Source organism: Ranitomeya imitator, chromosome 7, assembly GCF_032444005.1.
Source record: "Ranitomeya imitator isolate aRanImi1 chromosome 7, aRanImi1.pri, whole genome shotgun sequence".
Taxonomy (NCBI): Eukaryota; Metazoa; Chordata; class Amphibia; order Anura; family Dendrobatidae; genus Ranitomeya; species Ranitomeya imitator.
The window spans coordinates 172,309,384-172,326,577 of record NC_091288.1 but is presented as its reverse complement, the minus strand read 5'-3'; the positions used below and the strand labels follow the sequence as shown (position 1 = coordinate 172,326,577).

Sequence of the window (17,194 nt, the reverse complement as noted above, 5' to 3'; positions counted from 1 at the left end):
CTGACCGGCGCTGACAGTGCAGAGGAAAGCAGAGCGCCGGAGGACAGACAGCTGAAGGTAAGTATGTAGTGTTTGTTTTTTTAACGTTTACGCTGGTAACCAGGGTAAACATCGGGTTACTATGCGCGGCCCTGCGCTTAGTAACCAGATGTTTACCCTGGTTACCGGGGACCTCGGGATCATTGGTCGCTGGAGAGCTGTCTGTGTGACAGCTCTCCAGCGACCAAACAGCGACGCTGCAGCGATCGACATCGTTGTCGGTATCGCTGCAGCGTCGCTCAGTGTGAAGGTACCTTTATTCACACATCAGTGTTGTGTCTACAAACAAATGCACTGTTTCTTCTGTGTGATGGTTTTTTTTTCATTTGGTTTCGGTCTATCATTAGTGATGAGCGAGTATTCTCGTTACTCGAGGTTTCCCGAGCACGCTTGGGGGGGTCTCCAAGTATTTTTTTTTTTTTTTTTTTTTTTGTGCTAGGAGATTTGGTTTTCATCGCCGCAGCTGAATGATTTACATCTGTTAGCCAGCTTGATTACATGTGGGGATTCTCTAGCAACCAGGCAACCCCACATGTACTCAGCCTGGCTAGTAGCTGTAAATCATGCAGCTACGTCAACAAAAACTAAATCTCCGAGCAATTACAAATACTCGGAGACCCCCCGAGCGTGCTCGGGAAATCTCGAGCAACGAGTATACTCGCTCATCACTATCTATGATCCAGTATATTATTTTATTTGTTTCTCCTACGCCTCATTGGGGGACACAGGACCATGGGTGTTATGCTGCTGCCATTAGGAGGACACTAAGTTAACAAAGAAAGAGAACTCCTCCCCTGCAGTATACACCCTCACTGGGCCATATACAACCAGTTCTTGCTTAGTGTCTGTAGGAGGCACTTGGGTCTGTTTCAGACCCCAACATTTTTATTTTAATTTTTGATTTTCTGTAAATTTTTATTTTTTAATTAACGGAGTGAAGGGGGCGACGGATGCCTTGCAAGGGTCCGCTCTCCCCCGAACTATCAACAGGCGAGCACGCGGAGTATACCTCCCCGCACCCTCTCCTGAGATGACTGGGGCACGCCTAATCTATGCTAGGGCGACAGTTCCTATACGGTCCCAATCTACCCCTGTAAGAAGGCGAGCACATAGTCTCTTATGTCCCTCTCCTGGGCCCCACCAGCCCCCACCTGATGGCGTCATTGCAGTCCCCATGAAATTGGCAGTCCCCTGTGGTGAAGATGGATGGGGGTCCTCTCCATCCCCCGACCCAGGGTGCTTGGATTGAGCTCATACCCTCGCAGCAAGGAGGCGCTGCACTTCTTCAAAGAAAAAATGAACAGTCTTTCATTCCACCTGTTGCCAGCAGCAATCTTGAAGTCCATAATATCATTAAAAAAATCTTGCAAAATGATTTAGGAAGCCAAACCAGAATCATTTTCCAAAATGTAAAGAACTCCTCCATTTTCAGTTGTCGGTTTCTGGTTTCTTGCTTTTCATCAGTGCAAAGTAAGAGGCTTGTTGGGTGAGGTAGTGGTCTAAAGAGTAAAGTTTTTCCTTCAGGAAAGTGACAAACGGAGAGGGGAGGTGAAGTTGCTTCAAAGAGGGAGAGAACAGAGACTCAAATGGCACTTATGGAGGCAGCAATCCTAAAAGGATATAGTGACTCTTTAGCCCCATAATTATCTATGAAGTCCATTTTCATCATTGGTTGCTTAGGAAAGTATGAATCCCGCTACGGAGCTGAACCTGCTTCGTTACGTAGCTGGTTTCTGACTACAACTGCTATTCTAATTGCTGCATTTAAAGGGGTTGTTCAAGTTTGGGTTGAAAGTCTGCAGTCGCCCTACTGCTGAATCCTCACATTGAGCATATTGTACACTGTCACACATGAAGTCACGTGCCAGCTAGATGTGCTCATTTTTACTTAATTCACTTGTTGTGAGCCTGCGCACATAGGGTCACAATACAAATCGCTTGCTTGCGCACTTGTGACCACCTGCTCTCTCTGCCAGCACCAGAGAAACCTGACAATCTCTTAACAGCAATATTTAGATGATGTGGAAAAATATAATAAGCAATCAAAACGTTGTCTTTAGAAGTTTCATTGTGATATTTTATTTTCTTGGGAGGCAAATACTTATCTAGTTGTTTCCAATAGAAAAGCATTTAAACTTTTTTTTTTTCCTCTCGCGCTCTAGGCTGTAAACCCTGGAAAATCCCTTTTTCTGTTGTATGCTCTGAAGAGTTCGCCGCGTCTCAGCATGTTATACATGTACTTGTTTGATTACTCAGAAACCTTTTTACCCTTCATCCACACTACTTGTCCTCTGGAGGAGGAGGACGAAGAAGACATTATTACCAAATTCATAGTAAGTTTTACATCACTGACTTGTCTAGGCCAGTGGTGCCAGTTTCTACGGGTCAGATTTATTATACTTGTAGTGTATTAATTTTGTTGAACCTCTTATCTATGGAAAGTTTATGTGCATTCTTCAACATTGAAATTGCAACACCAAGAAGGAAAAGTCAGTTATTATGGAGATCATTATATCTTCAAATCATCTCGATTTATTCTATATAGAGTAGGAGATACCTGTACTTGCACGCTTTTGCTGCTATCAATGAGGTTAGTAATGGCTATCAACAAGATCCACTGCTGACAGCTCCCTTTGCAATTGCAACAAATGATGTGCTCAATGGGAGACAAGTTCGGAGACGCTGCAGGTCATGGTAGCACATGTTGAGGCCAGTGGTATTGTCATTTCTCCAAAGTGCCCCTAGGAGACTTTTTTACTACGACAAAACCAGGCCGCATGTTGCTGGTGCTACGATGCCCAGCCGTCATGATTTAAAACTTACTACCAAGTCGTGTAGCGTCTCCGGACTTTTCTTCCATCGCCACATCTTGGACTTCATTGGTTAACAATTGCAAAGGGAGCTGCCAGCAGAGAATCTTGATTATTTGCCCAAGTGCATTCAGTTGCAGCAGAACATTCCTCAGCAACTAGTAATGGCCTCATTGATGGCAGCCAAAGCATGTAAGTGCAGGCGTCTCTGCACGTGGTGCTCATAATCAGTACTGAATAAATTGAGATCTTTTGAAAATTGTTTGCATATTTTTCAACACTCTCTTATTTCGTTAACCTATGTATCCATCCTGTGATTTCCATAATGATTTTTCCTTCTTGGTGTTGCATTTTCAATGTTGGAGTCAGAATTTTACTAGTGCAAGTATGCTGAGCTGAAATGGTGCTCTTTCACCTTGGTGATCAATGGGGGGGTCTCCTTGATTGAATCCCCACTAATCCGACTTCTATGCCATTGCATGTCAACATAGTGCAATGTGACAAGCTATACAAGCTATCAGCTCTCCTCTTCTACTAACATTGTCCCTTTTCCTACTTCCCCTCCCCTACACTGTCTGTCCAGAGATGTGCCAGTATCACACTGCTGTGCTCAACTTGTAATCGCTCTGCTGTGAGATTAGAGCAGGGGGTCCTATCTCACACAGGGGTAGTTCAGAACAGGCAGGTTGACAAATTCAATGATAGTCCTGGTCTCACTGCATAGTGATTACAAGTGTGATTGTCAGACTTAATAGTCAGGAAAACTGATAGAATGGTTTGTAATGTGGCACAGCTAAACTCTGCTGCACTGCCCATTTTCCCTTATTTATTCACGTAGGTTGTTAAACTAGGAGATCAGAGCTGTATCATTACATCTCTCAAACCTGTTCTGAGCTATTGTGGGCTGTTCTCTACTTGCTTTTGAGTGTTGCTACTTCTGTATGATTGGTCATAAACCTACATGTAGAAGTACACTTCCCCAGTGAAAACTGACACCCACGAAAGCTTTTTTTTAACTCCTTAGGTGCCAAGTACTTGCTAATATCTCTGCAACAAAGAGGCAAAATAAAACCAAAAAATCCACTCTACAGTCATTATTGCATGGTGTATCCAGTCCAACCTGACAAATTTGCTGGAAGGTCCTCCTTAAAACTGTTGAAGACCTCCTTTATCCCCTTTCATTGTAACTATGTGCAGAAGGCAGGGAGAGTATCTTAGAGTCCAAAAAAAAATACTTTGGGAAAATGCATGCTTTTTTAAAGATATGGCACTTAACATGTTGTGGGGGTGGGGGTTTCTTCCCAAATTAGCAAAATGTTACCCACTTACCGCATCTATAAAAACACAAGATTTTTTTTAAAACTGCAGGTAGTTTTCCACTTTTTTTTCACAGAAAAATAACCATCTTGTCTAAACTTTGGTATTACCGACCCTTTGCAAAATGAGCCTCTTTATTGGGTGTGAGGTTTAATGTATCATGTTTAGTTGCGTATATCTCTTAACAGGGGCAATGAGGGATTTCTGTATATTGTATAACCTACAGGTGTCTGTAGCATTAAGCGCACTACGTGGCAGTTCTGGCGTGCGGGTAAGCTGGGATCTGAGCTAATACACGGTATTGTGTAGCCTTGTGTGCATACTAACAAACACTAATAAGTTTAAGGATTTGATTTCTAACAGAGTTACCTTTTTTGTGATTGATAATGATTGCAGATCGGAATTTCTTTTATTGTGCACACAATTGTCATCATTTCTCTTAGATAATCAATTGTATGTTCTGTCTTTACGATGAGCGTTCTTCCCAAGAGCTTACAGTCTAAGAATAATCAGATGTCTGTGTGTCGATGGTCAGTGGATGAGTCTCCCCATACACGTGGATGCTTGGCTCAGTGGACTGTGCATGTGAATAGGCAGGAGAATAGGCTTCTTCCAGACACCTGATAACATTTGAGATTCCGGATTCCTATTTTCCTGTATTTCAAGGCATCTAGGTGAAGTCTAGACGCCCCCTATACACATTAGTTGGCGATTTTGCCCAACGTTAGCCTATTGAGTATATGACCAGAGGAAACATGAATGGATCTGAATGTGCAAATAAGACTTTGGTTTGGGAAGATATTGTTTGCATTAACAAAATGACTGTAACCTTTTTATTGAAATCTGGATGTGACTCCATTTTTTTTAATGCACCCCATAATGCATGCATAGTGTTGTATTATGGTGCAGACCACATATACAATGCAGATGCACTGACCATTGCCCCAGAATCACATGCAAAAGCAAAAACCTTCCAGCCAGTCTGCAGGCATAGGATGAGTGACAGCTCGTGTCGGCTGCTAATTTGTCACTATATTCATACTTTAACTATGCCTTATACCCTTTTCAGGATTTGCAGGATCCAACGTGGACACAGTGGCGCGAGTTCCTTGTCAAATATGTGTTTCTTCCGTATCAACTACTTGCAGAGTTTGCATGGGACTGGCTAGAAGTTCATTACTGGACGTCTCGATTCATAATAGTAAATGCCATGCTGCTTACAGTGCTGGAATTATTTTCATTTTGGAGACTGTGGTCGAATAGCCAACTACGGTAAGAGCATATTCTGCATTGTGATGGCGCAATGTCCCAGTATATGCAAAGTTATACCTTCTGCTTTTTGGTTCAGAATAATGTAAGATTTAAAAAAAATATTCTTACCAAATACATTCAGACAAAGGTGGTCCACTCATTATTGCTGAATTAATTATATAATTTTGAAACCAAAAGTTTCCATACACTATATAATAAAAAGACACATCTGCGTGTTTTTCTCAATATCTGACATGAAATCAGAATAAATCTTTCCCATTTAGGTAAATTAGGATTACGATAATTGGTAATACTTGCCAAATGCCAGAATAATGAGAGAGAGCGAGAATGTTTTTAAGGCATTTTTATTACTTACTGCAAAGTCAAAAGTTTCCATTCATTTCATTAGTATTTGGTACCATTGCCCTGAAACTGAATGACTTGGGTGAAACATTTGGATTATCCTTCCACAAGCTTCTCACAATAGTTGGTTGGATTTTGGGCCCATTCCTCCTGACAAAACTGGTGTAACTGAACCATGTTTGTAGGTCGCCATGCTCGCACCGGCCTTTTCAGCTTTGCCCATACATTTTCAATAGGATTGAGATCAGGGCTTTGTGATGACCGCTCCAAAACATTGACTTTATCCTTAAGCCACGTTTTTACCATTTTGGCAGTATGCTTTGGGTCATTGTCCATTTGCAAGACCCATTTCTGCCCAAACTTCCTGGCTGATGTCTTGAGATGTTTCTTCAGTATTGCCACATAATCTTATTTTCTCATGATGTCATCTATTTTTTGAAGTTCACCAGTCCCTGCTGCAGCAAAACAACCCCACAACATGATGCTGCCACCCCCGTCTTTCACAGTTGGGATGGTGTTCTTAGGCTTCTAAGCTTCTCCCTTTTCCTCCAAACGTATTGAAGGTCATTATGCCCAAAAAGTAAAATTTTTATTTCATCAGACCACAGGACTTGTCTCCAAAAATTAAGTTCTTTGTTCCTGTGTGCATTTGCAAACATTAATCTGGCCTTTTATGTTTCTTTTGGAGTAATGGCTTCTTAGTGGCAGAGTGGCCTTCTAGCCCATGTTGATACAGTACTCATTTCACTGTGGATAGTGATACAATCTTACCAGCTTCCGCCATAATCTTCACAAAGTCTTTTGCTTTTGTCCTTGAGTTGATATGCACTTGTCGGACCAAAGCATGTTAATCTCTGGGACACAGAACCCGTCTCCTTCCTGAGCGGAATGATGGCTGCATATTTACATCGTTTGTACTTGCCTATAATTGATTGTACAGATGAATGAGGCACATTCAAGCATCTTGAAATTGTACTCAAGGATGAGCCAGACTCGTGCAAGTCAGCAATTCTCCTAATATCTTTGCTGATTTCTTGAGTCTTTCCCATGATGCTACACAAAGCAGCAGTGTGTTTCAGGTGTGCATTAAAAAGCATCCACAGGTGTGACTCTAACTCAGATGTTGCCAAAAAAAAACTTATCAGAAGCTTCAAAACACATGACATCATGTGGGCAGTCCAGAATTGATTAAAGGCATAGTAATCTTAGTGTATGGAAACTTTGACTTTGCAGTAAGTAATAAAAATGCCTTAAAACATTTGGCAAATATTAATAACTAGCTGAAGAGCCCGGCGTTGCCTGGGCATAGTAAATATCTGTGGTTAGTTATAGCACCTCACTTCTCTTATTTTCCCATCACGCCTCTCATTTTCCCCCTCACATCTTTTATTTTCCCTCTCACATCTCTCATTTTCTCCCTCACACCTCTCATTTTCCCCCTCACTCCTCTCATTCCCCCCTAACACTTGTCATTTCGACCTCACATCTGTCATTTTCCGATCACTCCACTATTTTCCCTCACGCCTCTCATTTTGCACTCACACCTTTTCATTTTCACCGCACACCTCTCATTTTCACCTCATCACCTCAGTATATACATGTTTGTCATCTCCCTTATATATAGTATACACCTGTATGTCATCTCCTGTATATAGTATATACCTGTATGTCATCTCCTCTGTATATAGTATATACCTGTATGTCATCTCCTCTGTATATAGTATATACCTGTCATCTCCCCTGTATATAGTATATACCTGCTGTCATCTCCCCTGTATATAGTATATACCTGCTGTCATCTCCCCTGTATATAGTATATACCTGCTGTCATCTCCCCTGTATATAGTATATACCTGTGTCATCTCCTCTTATATATAGTATATACCTGTCATCTCCTCCTGTATATAGTATACATGTCATCTCCCCTGTATATAGTATATATATGTGTCATCTCCTCCTGTATATAGTATATATATGTGTCATCTCCTCCTGTATATAGTATATACCTGTATGTCATCTCCTATATATAGCATATACCTGTATGTCATCTCCTCCTGTATATAGTATATAACTGTAGGTCATCTGCTCCTCTATATAGTATATACCTATGTGTCATCTCTCCTGTATATAGTATATACCTGTGTGTTATCTCTCCTGTATATAATATATATCTGTGTGTCATCTCCTCCTGTATTAGACCTCGTTCACACGTTATTTGGTCAGTATTTTTACCTCAGTATTTGTAAGCTAAATTGGCAGCCTGATAAATCCCCAGCCAACAGGAAGCCCTCCCCCTGGCAGTATATATGAGCTCACACATACACATAATAGGTCATGTGACTGACAGCTGGCGTATTTCCTATATGGTACATTTGTTGCTCTTGTAGTTTGTCTGCTTATTAATCAGATTTTTATTTTTGAAGGATAATACCAGACTTGTGTGTGTTTTAGGGCGAGTTTCGTGTGTCAAGTTGTGTGTGTTGAGTTGCGTGTGGCGACATGCGTGTAGCAACTTTTTGTGTGTCGAGTTGCATGTGACAGGTTAGTGTAGCAAGTTGTGTGCAGCAAGTTTTGCGTGTGGCGAGTTTTCCCATGAGGTGAGTTTTGCACATGTAGCGAGTTTTGCTTGAGCCTAGTTTTGCATGTGTCGAGTATTACCGTGGCGAGTTTTGAGCGGCGACTTTTGTGTTTTGACTTTTATGTGGCGAGGTTGGTGTATGTGTGGTGAAATGTGTGCTGAGGGTGGTATATGTGTTCAAGCACGTGGTAGTGTGTGGCGCATTTTGTGTGCATGTTCATATCTCCGTGTGTGGTGAGTATCCCATGTCGGGGCCCCACCTTAGCAACTGTACGGTATATACTCTTTGGCGCCATCGCTCTCACTCTTTAAGTCCCCCTTGTTCACATCTGGCAGCTGTCAATTTGCCTCCAACACTTTTCCTTTCACTTTTTCCCCATTTATGTAGATAGGGGCAAAATTGTTTGGTGAATTGGAAAGCGCGGGGTTAAAATTTCACCTCACAACATAACCTATGACGCTCTCGGGTCCAGACGTGTGACTGTGCAAAATTTTGTGGCTGTAGCTGCGACGGTGCAGATGTCAATCTTGGACGGACGGACACGCACGCACGCGCACACACACACACACACACACTCAGCTTTATATATTAGATTATGGTAATCCTAATTGACCAGAAACGGAACAAAGGTTTTTTCTGATTTCATGTCAGATATTGAGAAAAACATGCAGATGTGTCTTTTTATATAGTGTATGGAAACTTCTGGATTCAACTGTATGCTGTTTTTCACAGTACACCTGCACATTACAGTATTTATGTTCATATGTCTGTTTTTTGTTTGCAGACCTATCATCTTTTCAGAGGAAATCTGTCACCACATTTGATCTGTACAAACTATTAATATGGGCATACAGGTTATAAACTGCTGAAAAATGTCCTCCCTGTGTGTTTCATAGCAGATGTGTGGCTGCTGAGAAATCATCTTATCACTTTATGTAAATGGCGTTTTCCAGGCTCTGGGGAGGACGCTGCCCGGAAGATTACACCACTTCCAATAGCATCAAATTGTTAAGGCAGGAGTAATCGCTAGTGATGAGCGAACGCGCCCGGGTTAGGTGTTATCTGACCATGCTCGGGTGCTAACAGAGTGACATCAGCGTGCTCGAATAATATGTTCGCATCCGCGAGCCTCCATCTCTCGAGGCTGTTAGACATCCGCAACACATGCAGGGATTGTCTAACAGACAGACAATCCCTATGGGTTGTGGCTGTTGAACAGCTTGGAGACATGCAGTTGCGGGACTCAAATATATTATTCGAGCACGCTAAAGTCACTGTTGGCACCCAAGCACTTTCGCTCATCACTAGTAATCACCTCATCGTACTCCTGCCTTTCTTGACCACCCTTCCCTGGTTCTCTGCTGCTCTGTTTACGATGTCCCTTTTAGTGATGGCCTCAATGGTGTGGAAGCGACTTGCTATTGTGGGAGCCCAGTCAGCAGAGGCTAGGAAGAGATCCAGTAAGTTTCAGTACCAGAGCAGTAGGTGATTAAGTTGAGCGAAAAGATTTGCAGTACCTGGTCCAGTTGGCCGTGTTGATAGTCTGTGGAATCGGACCTGTGCACTGTGAACCTCTTTACCACCTATGACATCCGATGTCATGCATGCAATGTAATGATGTTGTGGTGGTCACTAATCAGTAGAGGTCCCAGGATGCTATATTAGGCTATGCACACTTTGCATCTTTCTCCTACGCCTCATTGGGGGACACCGGACCATGGGTGTTATGCTGCTTGCCACTAGGAGGACACTAAGTAAACACAAAGAATTAACTCCTCCGCTGCAGTATACACCCCTTGACTGGCCAGTAACGACCCAGTTCTTGCTTAATGTCTGTAGGAGGCACTTCGGTCTGTTCTCAGACCCCAACGTTTTTTATTATATTTTTCTGTTCCTTTTTATTTTTTAATTAATGGAGTGAAGGGGGCGACGGATTCCTTTCAGGGTCCGCTCTCCCCCGAACCATCAACAGGCGAGCACAGCGAGTATACCTCCCCATACCTCTCCTGCGACGTTTGGGGCACGCCTAATCTACGCTAGGGCGACGGTTCCTATACGGTCCCGATCTCCCCCCTGTAAGATGGCGAGCACATAGAGTATACCTCTTATGTGCATCTCCTGGGCTCCACCGCACTCAAGCCCTCACCTTGGCGTCTTGTAGTCCCCACAGTAGCCGTAAGTCCTCTGCGGCAAGCACATATCAGGACGCTCTCCATCCCCCAGCATAGAGAAGATCGATTGAGCTGGGGGTGGCTCCTCCTCGGTGAGTACTACTCTTCCTCACGCTGCCGATGTGGTAAGATGCGGTCCGGGTCCCTGGGGAGAGGTACCGCTGGCTAGATGCCAGCGGCGACCGCTAGGCGCGGCGTCGCGGCCGCCGGCCGGGTTCACTAGTTTAGTCCCCGGCTTCTTCAGCCGGACTAGGCCGCAATTCAAAAATCCCACCCACCGCCGGAGCCCCGCCCACTACTCAGGCGCTTCTCACTCTGAACGAGAAGAGCCCTGCAAATCTCGGGCGCCATCTTCGGACTCATGGCCTCGAGGCTCAACAACCAGGTTCCCCAGTTCATTGCTCGATCCTGTGATCCTTGCGCCATCGGGGCAGATGCTCTGGTCCTTTCGTGGCATCGGTTCCAGCTGCCATACATATTTCCGCCTCTTCCTCTGCTCCCGAGAGTCATCAAGAAGATCAGGGCAGAGGGGAGACCGGTATTCCTCATCTCGCTGGACTGGCCGCGCCGAGCATGGTACACGGAACTCGTCCAAATGGTCGCCGATGTTCCCTGGCGGCTTCCAGATCGCAGGGATCTCCTTTCACAGGGCCCGATTTGCCACCAGAACTCTGGGGCCCTGTCTTTTACGGCGTGGCCATTGAATCCTGGATTTTAGCCCAAGCCGGATTGTCTCCAGGGGTTTCTTCTACCATGATTTGCGCTAGGATACCCGTATCCATGCGCATTTATCATCGCACCTGGCGCATCTTCATTTCATGGTGCAATGCCCATGGATGTTCTCCTCTGGTGTTTTCCATTCCGTTCATTCTGGAGTTTCTCCAATCAGGTTTAGAGTCAGGCCTTGCGCTAAGCTCGCTCAAGGGACAAGTGTCCACATTCTGTTCTATTTCAACGAAAGATCGCTTCCAGACTGCCGGTTAAGACGTTCATGCAAGGAGTCTCCCGGGTGGTTCCTCCCTATGGAATGCCTTTGGCTTCATGGGATCTTAACTTGGTTCTCGGAGTTCTTCTTCAGGAGTCCACTTTCGAACCATTGCAGGACATCTCTCTCACCCTCCTTTCGTGGAAGGTGGTCTTTCTCGTGGCGATTATGTCAATTAGGAGAGTTTCTGAGTTGGCGGCCCTCTCGTGCCGACCCCCTTTTCTGATTTTTCACCCAGACAAGGTAGTCTTGAGAACCTCTCCCTCTTTCCTACCTAAAGTCGTCTCCTCCTTTGTCTTCATTTAGATGAGTCTTGCCGTCATTCTGTCCGGCGCTAACCCATCGTATCGAGAAGGCTCTCCATACTCTTGATGTGGTTGGAGCTCTTCGGCGGTACATATCTCGCTCCCTTCCGTAAGTCGGATGTCCTGTTCATGCTTCCGGAGGGACATAGGAAAGGTCTACCCGCCTCAATGGCCTCTCTAGCCATGTGGATTTGCTCCACCATTTAGGAATCCTACAGCGTCAGGAACGCCTCTGTCCCAGCAGGGATTAAGGCGCATTCGACTCGGTCAGTTGGTGCTTCTTGAGCCATTCGGCACCAGGCTTCAGCACAACAGCTTTGTAAAGCTGCGACTTGATCCAGTCGGCATACTTTCACGAAGCACTATCACGTTCATACCCAGGCTTCGGCAGACGCTGCCCATGGCAGGGGCATTCTGCAGACAGCGGTACCTCAGTAAGCCAGTGGTACTTGGGGTTTAGCAGTGCAATTGCTCCCCACCCAGGGACTGCTTTAGGACGTCCCATGGTCCTGTGTCCCCCAATGAGGCGTAGGAGAAAAGGAGATTTTTGTGTACTCACCGTAAAATCTTTTTCTGAGCCAATCATTGGGGGACACAGCACCCACCCTGTTAGCCTATCGGCTGGTTGTTATTGTGGTTTGTTCCTCAGTTTTTGACATAGTTTACTTGTCTGGTTTTTCTTATACTCCTACGGCTTTACTAACGAACTGGGTCGTTACCGGCCAGTCAAAGGGTGTATACTGCACAGGAGGAGTTAATTCTTTGTGTTTACTTAGTGTCCTCCTTGTGGCAAGCAGCATAACACCCATGGTCCTGTGTCCCCCAATAATTGGCTCGGAGAAAAAGATTTTACGGTGAGTTCACAAAAATCTCTTTTTTTCTGGCGGATTCCCCAGCACGCCATAAAATGAACATAGTCCGCTGCAATGTCAAAACCACATTGCTCTGCCCCTGTTTTGCCTTATGTCTCTTCTTTTAATTGCTTCAGGTTTTGGAAACCTACTCTTTCAAGAGGTTTCCACCCTGCACTATATTGGTAACACAGAGCAAAATATGCCTGCTGCTTAAGAACGACGTCTAGCTGCATCAGGAACTTTACTGTTAGTGTTTTCCTGAAACTGTTTCACCTGGAAAAACTCGGCAGCTGCAATGGTGTCTAATAAACACCATGTACACATACATTTTTTTTTTTTTTACAAGTGTTTTGGAAGGTCTGCCAAAAAAAAGCCGCCCCCTCTCTATGCTTAACAGTATAGAGTAAAAAATGGCGGTTGCGGAACCGCAGCCAAAACGTTTTCTTGTAGTGGATTCAACTGGGACAACTTATAAAAGAGGCCTACAGAGGTTTTCAGTACTATGGTCTGGAATCCACTGAATATCGTCAGGGTCTCTGGGCCTTACAGGGTACTGTGAATCTTTTTGCCCAACTGTCCTCTAATAAATTTATTTTTAATTGAGCCGTTATAAAATGAAAAAATGTAATCGGTCAATGGCAGACATGCTCCTGAGATCGACGTCTTTTTCCTGTGTAAGTATTAGCTACATCGTCGCTGTGTTAACACATTTCACCTCTTTCTTTCAGCTCCTTCCCCCGACATATGTGGGGCCATTTTTGGAAGATGTCAACCCAAGGACTTTTTGTTGCCATCTTCTGGCCTGTAATCCCACAGTTTGTCTGCAACTGCTTGTTTTACTGGGCTTTATATTTCAACCCAATCATTAACATTGACTTAGTGGTGAAAAAGTTCCGAAGATTGGAGACCCAAGCAGTGTGAGACCTTGCCAGGATTGGACACAAGTCGTGACACTGAATTAAAGGATGTCTCCTCTTTCTACAGTCACTGTGTGATCCATTTATTTTAATAAGACTTTAAATCAGAGAGGCACTATTAAGGTCAAAATATTTTCATACTTTTTTATGTGTAATTATATTTTTTTTCCTTTCCCTTAGACATCAATTTTATTTTAAATTTTTTTTTTTCTTATTTTAGTATTGGAGGTTTTGAGTGAATTTCTTGTTTACAGCCTACATAGGAATAATGTGCAGCTTACGTGCAATCCTATTGACTGCGTTCACACAGGGCGCGTTTTTGGTTGTTTTGTGCGATCAGTGAGAATTTGATTTGCTTTTCACACACCGTCTCTTTTTTGACCTTTTTTAATGAAGCTTATAATTTGCATTTCTCCCATTTAAAGAGAACTGGCAGTGGGGTGCCTACATATTTTTATATGCTGTACCCCTATTGTAGTTTTCAACATGTTTTATTAAATTTCTTCCTTTTTTTTTTTTTTTCAAGTTAATGCTTATAAACTAATTGGCTCCAAAATTGGTGCAGTTGAGATCTGCAAAATTATACCCCTGTGCGGACTAAGCCTTGTGTCCTGCTACTAGCAATAGTTATAAAATTAACTTATTTTGTGTTTTACTTTGAAGGATATTAAATCCAAGCTGCAAACGAAGTGCAATTTTTAGTAATTCTAAATGTGGAAAAAAAAAATGTTTTCAGAAATCTGTCACTTTTCAATATTGTAGAAATCTCGCTTTTTTATGACTTTCTTGCATAGCGGAACCAAATAATGACCCTTCCCTGCCTCTAATCTTTCTGCGAATAACTTGTCGCTAGGCTCATGCAATAAATTTACAATTTATCAATGATCATTAAATGGTTTGTACCAAATATGAAAGTTACAACCCCCCCAAATCCACAGAATAAGGGATGACTTCTTGACCCCCTAGAACACCATTGGTCCTGAGAATGGGACACTGCAGAACGAAGAGGAGACCTGAGTGCGTCACCTTTTGACCATTCACTCTGAGACTGCTGGAGATGGTCAAGCACGACCAACACCGCCCGGCTATTGCAGAATAAATGGCGCAGAGGTGCGCGGGGTCGATCTCTGCTCCATTCATACGGAGCACTATAGAGCCCCATTCTCCGAATTGATGGGGGGGTCCCAGCTGATGGTCCCTTAGCAATCAAGAAGTTGTCGCCTATCCTTTGAATAGAGTAACTTCTCTCCTTGGTACAAATTCCTTAACTGCTAGAGGAGCTCAATTGTCTTAATGAGAGTCTTTCATCAATTTCTGACCCTGTAAAACTGCTGCCGGCGTTGTGTAAGACCTTGAAAGCTGTCTAAAAGTTTTTTTTGTTTTTTATACTCTTAAAACAATAATGGAAATTGCTATATTCACCGACTTTTAACACCCATGACTGTAGCTAAGGCTGTGTGAAGTGAAGGCTAGGCCGGTGGTCTCTGGAGGAAGTGATGACTTCCCATTCATCTGTTTTCCTGACCACTATACTCTGATTGGCTGCAGCAGTCAGATGTGTTCCTTTCCAGTCACCAGACTGCTGCAGCCAATCGCAAGCCTCAGTTATCGGGCAATAGCGAAAAAGGACACCATTGTTTTCTGTCCACCTGGAGACTATTGGATTAGCTTGCATTGGAGCTGCGGTGGTTAGACCTTTCAGGCTATGTGCACACGTTGCGGATTAGGCTTAGGAATTTCTGGTGCGGATTCTACCTCTCCTGGCAGAAAACGCACCTGTGGATTTGTCGCATTTTTTGTGCAGTTCCGCAGTGTTTTTGCTGCGGTTTTCTTGCAGATTTGCTGCGGTTTTTTACCCCTGCGGTTTTCTATAATGGAATGGGTACAAAAACGCTGCAGATTCACAAAAAAGTGACATGCTACTTCTTTTCAACCCTAAAGCCACTTGATGGGTTTCCTCTACACAGGATGTATGATACTCGCTTTTCTTTTGTCTACCTTTTCAGCTTCATTTGGCTTAAACTTTATCACCAGACCGCCCTTGGACTACTGTCTGTAACGAAAGTAGACAATTGACCCCTTATGACCACTGTAAGTTTGGAAAGTAGGTTTTCAGTGAACAGACGTGCTAAAATGGGTAAAGGGGAAACCAGGCTCCTCTCACTTCTGTATTGAAACGAGAGCAGGACTGGTGACATTAAAGCGGTATCCCCATCTCCAAGACCCTTTCTCAATATGTAGTAGGTGTAATAATCATATTAGCAAATATCTTTTAATTAGAAATGTACTATATAATTCTTCTGATTTTCTTTGTCACTTACCCCATGTGCAGGGCATTGCAGTAGCTTAGGTATCTGTGGTTACGACCACTCATATAGTGACAGTTAGTTGTTAGTGGTCATAACCATGGATATGAAAGCTGCAATGCTCTCCATATAGGGTGACAAGGCGAATCAGAAGAACTACACTACATTTATAATTGGAAGTATTGGCCAATATTATTATTGTACCTCCTTGGGGTAGGATCCTGGAGATGGGAATAGCCCTTTATGTCTACATATCAGTCAGATTCATCTACCGCCCGCTGGTCTCAATAAATAGCATGTGTCTGATGTTTGCCACTTGCGCTCCCATGCAGACCGATATCTGTAGCCTCAATGACATCATGTTCCCAATGTGAAAGTGAGCCAGGAGAAGCCTTTAAAAGGGCGGCCTTCTTATAGAAGATAATGTGCAGCAACGGGCACCATTCCTGCTGCTTACAAGTCCCATCTTTCATTCTGGCCTATGCTGAGCTCCAGTATAGCCGCACATGTACATCCGTGCTCTTCTTGCTGTACTTTACTGTAACACTTTGTACATATGTATTTTCTTTAGAATGTAAATATCTAATTTATTTAATACCAACAAAATTAACTTCTTTTAGGTTAACATTGTGTCACTGTGATGGCACCTTCACAAATTAGTCTTTTTGTATGCAAGTACTGTGAAAATCAAAACCCACAAAGAGTTGTTTTGGTTTTTTTTCTTTTAGGATTTTGGTTTAAATTAAATCAAAATATGAATCATTGGACCTTTTTCAAGGTGTTGTATAATGTTTGAGAAACCCTTTCTTGTAATTACCAAGTTAATAAAGATTTAATTTTTGGAGTGACTGAAATGTAATAATACCACAATTGCACTGATCAGTTGTATCCAGAATAAACAATTTAAAAAACAGGTTGTCGGTCATAGTAATGTGACTTTGTACATTACATAAGCAGGGTTGGACTGGCCCACCAGAGAGTCGGCAAATCCTCCGGTAGGCCCCAGCTTCTTTTCAGGGGAATGTATAGTGCAGACCTTGCAGATGCTATGGGGCTCTTGAGTGAGAGAGAATCTGGTGCCACTATCTGGAGTTCAATAGTATCTAAGCAATCGTGTGATAACCGATCAATTCAGCAAACAGAGCTGAATCCTAACATTCTGTATCTTATGGCTATATAACATGATACAATGCCTGATGAAACATAGCTCAGGTCCGAAAAAAACCTTTTAATGATGATGCATTGAGTTTTGTTTTGATAAAAGGTGGGCCCAATGTTCCTTAGTCTGACACTGTAC

At 43.3% G+C, this 17,194-nt stretch overlaps 1 protein-coding gene across 12 annotated transcripts in view; it reads left to right on the top strand.

Moving 5' to 3' along the window:
* Positions 1-16,745, top strand: part of BFAR (bifunctional apoptosis regulator) — a 48,410-nt gene extending 31,665 nt beyond the window's left edge. For 7 of the 12 annotated variants that reach the window (XM_069734071.1, XM_069734065.1, XM_069734066.1 and 4 more), the window contains 3 exons: positions 2,202-2,372; positions 5,236-5,438; positions 13,403-16,745. In XM_069734071.1, the coding sequence (XP_069590172.1) occupies positions 2,202-2,372; positions 5,236-5,438; positions 13,403-13,595 (567 nt within the window). In that variant the 3' untranslated portion in view covers positions 13,596-16,745. Of the gene's footprint in view, positions 1-2,201; positions 2,373-4,392; positions 4,438-5,235; positions 5,439-13,402 lie in introns of all 12 variants that reach the window. The other 5 variants (XM_069734063.1, XM_069734061.1, XM_069734060.1 and 2 more) reach the window with 1 other exon arrangement.
* The last annotated feature ends 449 nt before the right edge of the window (positions 16,746-17,194 follow it).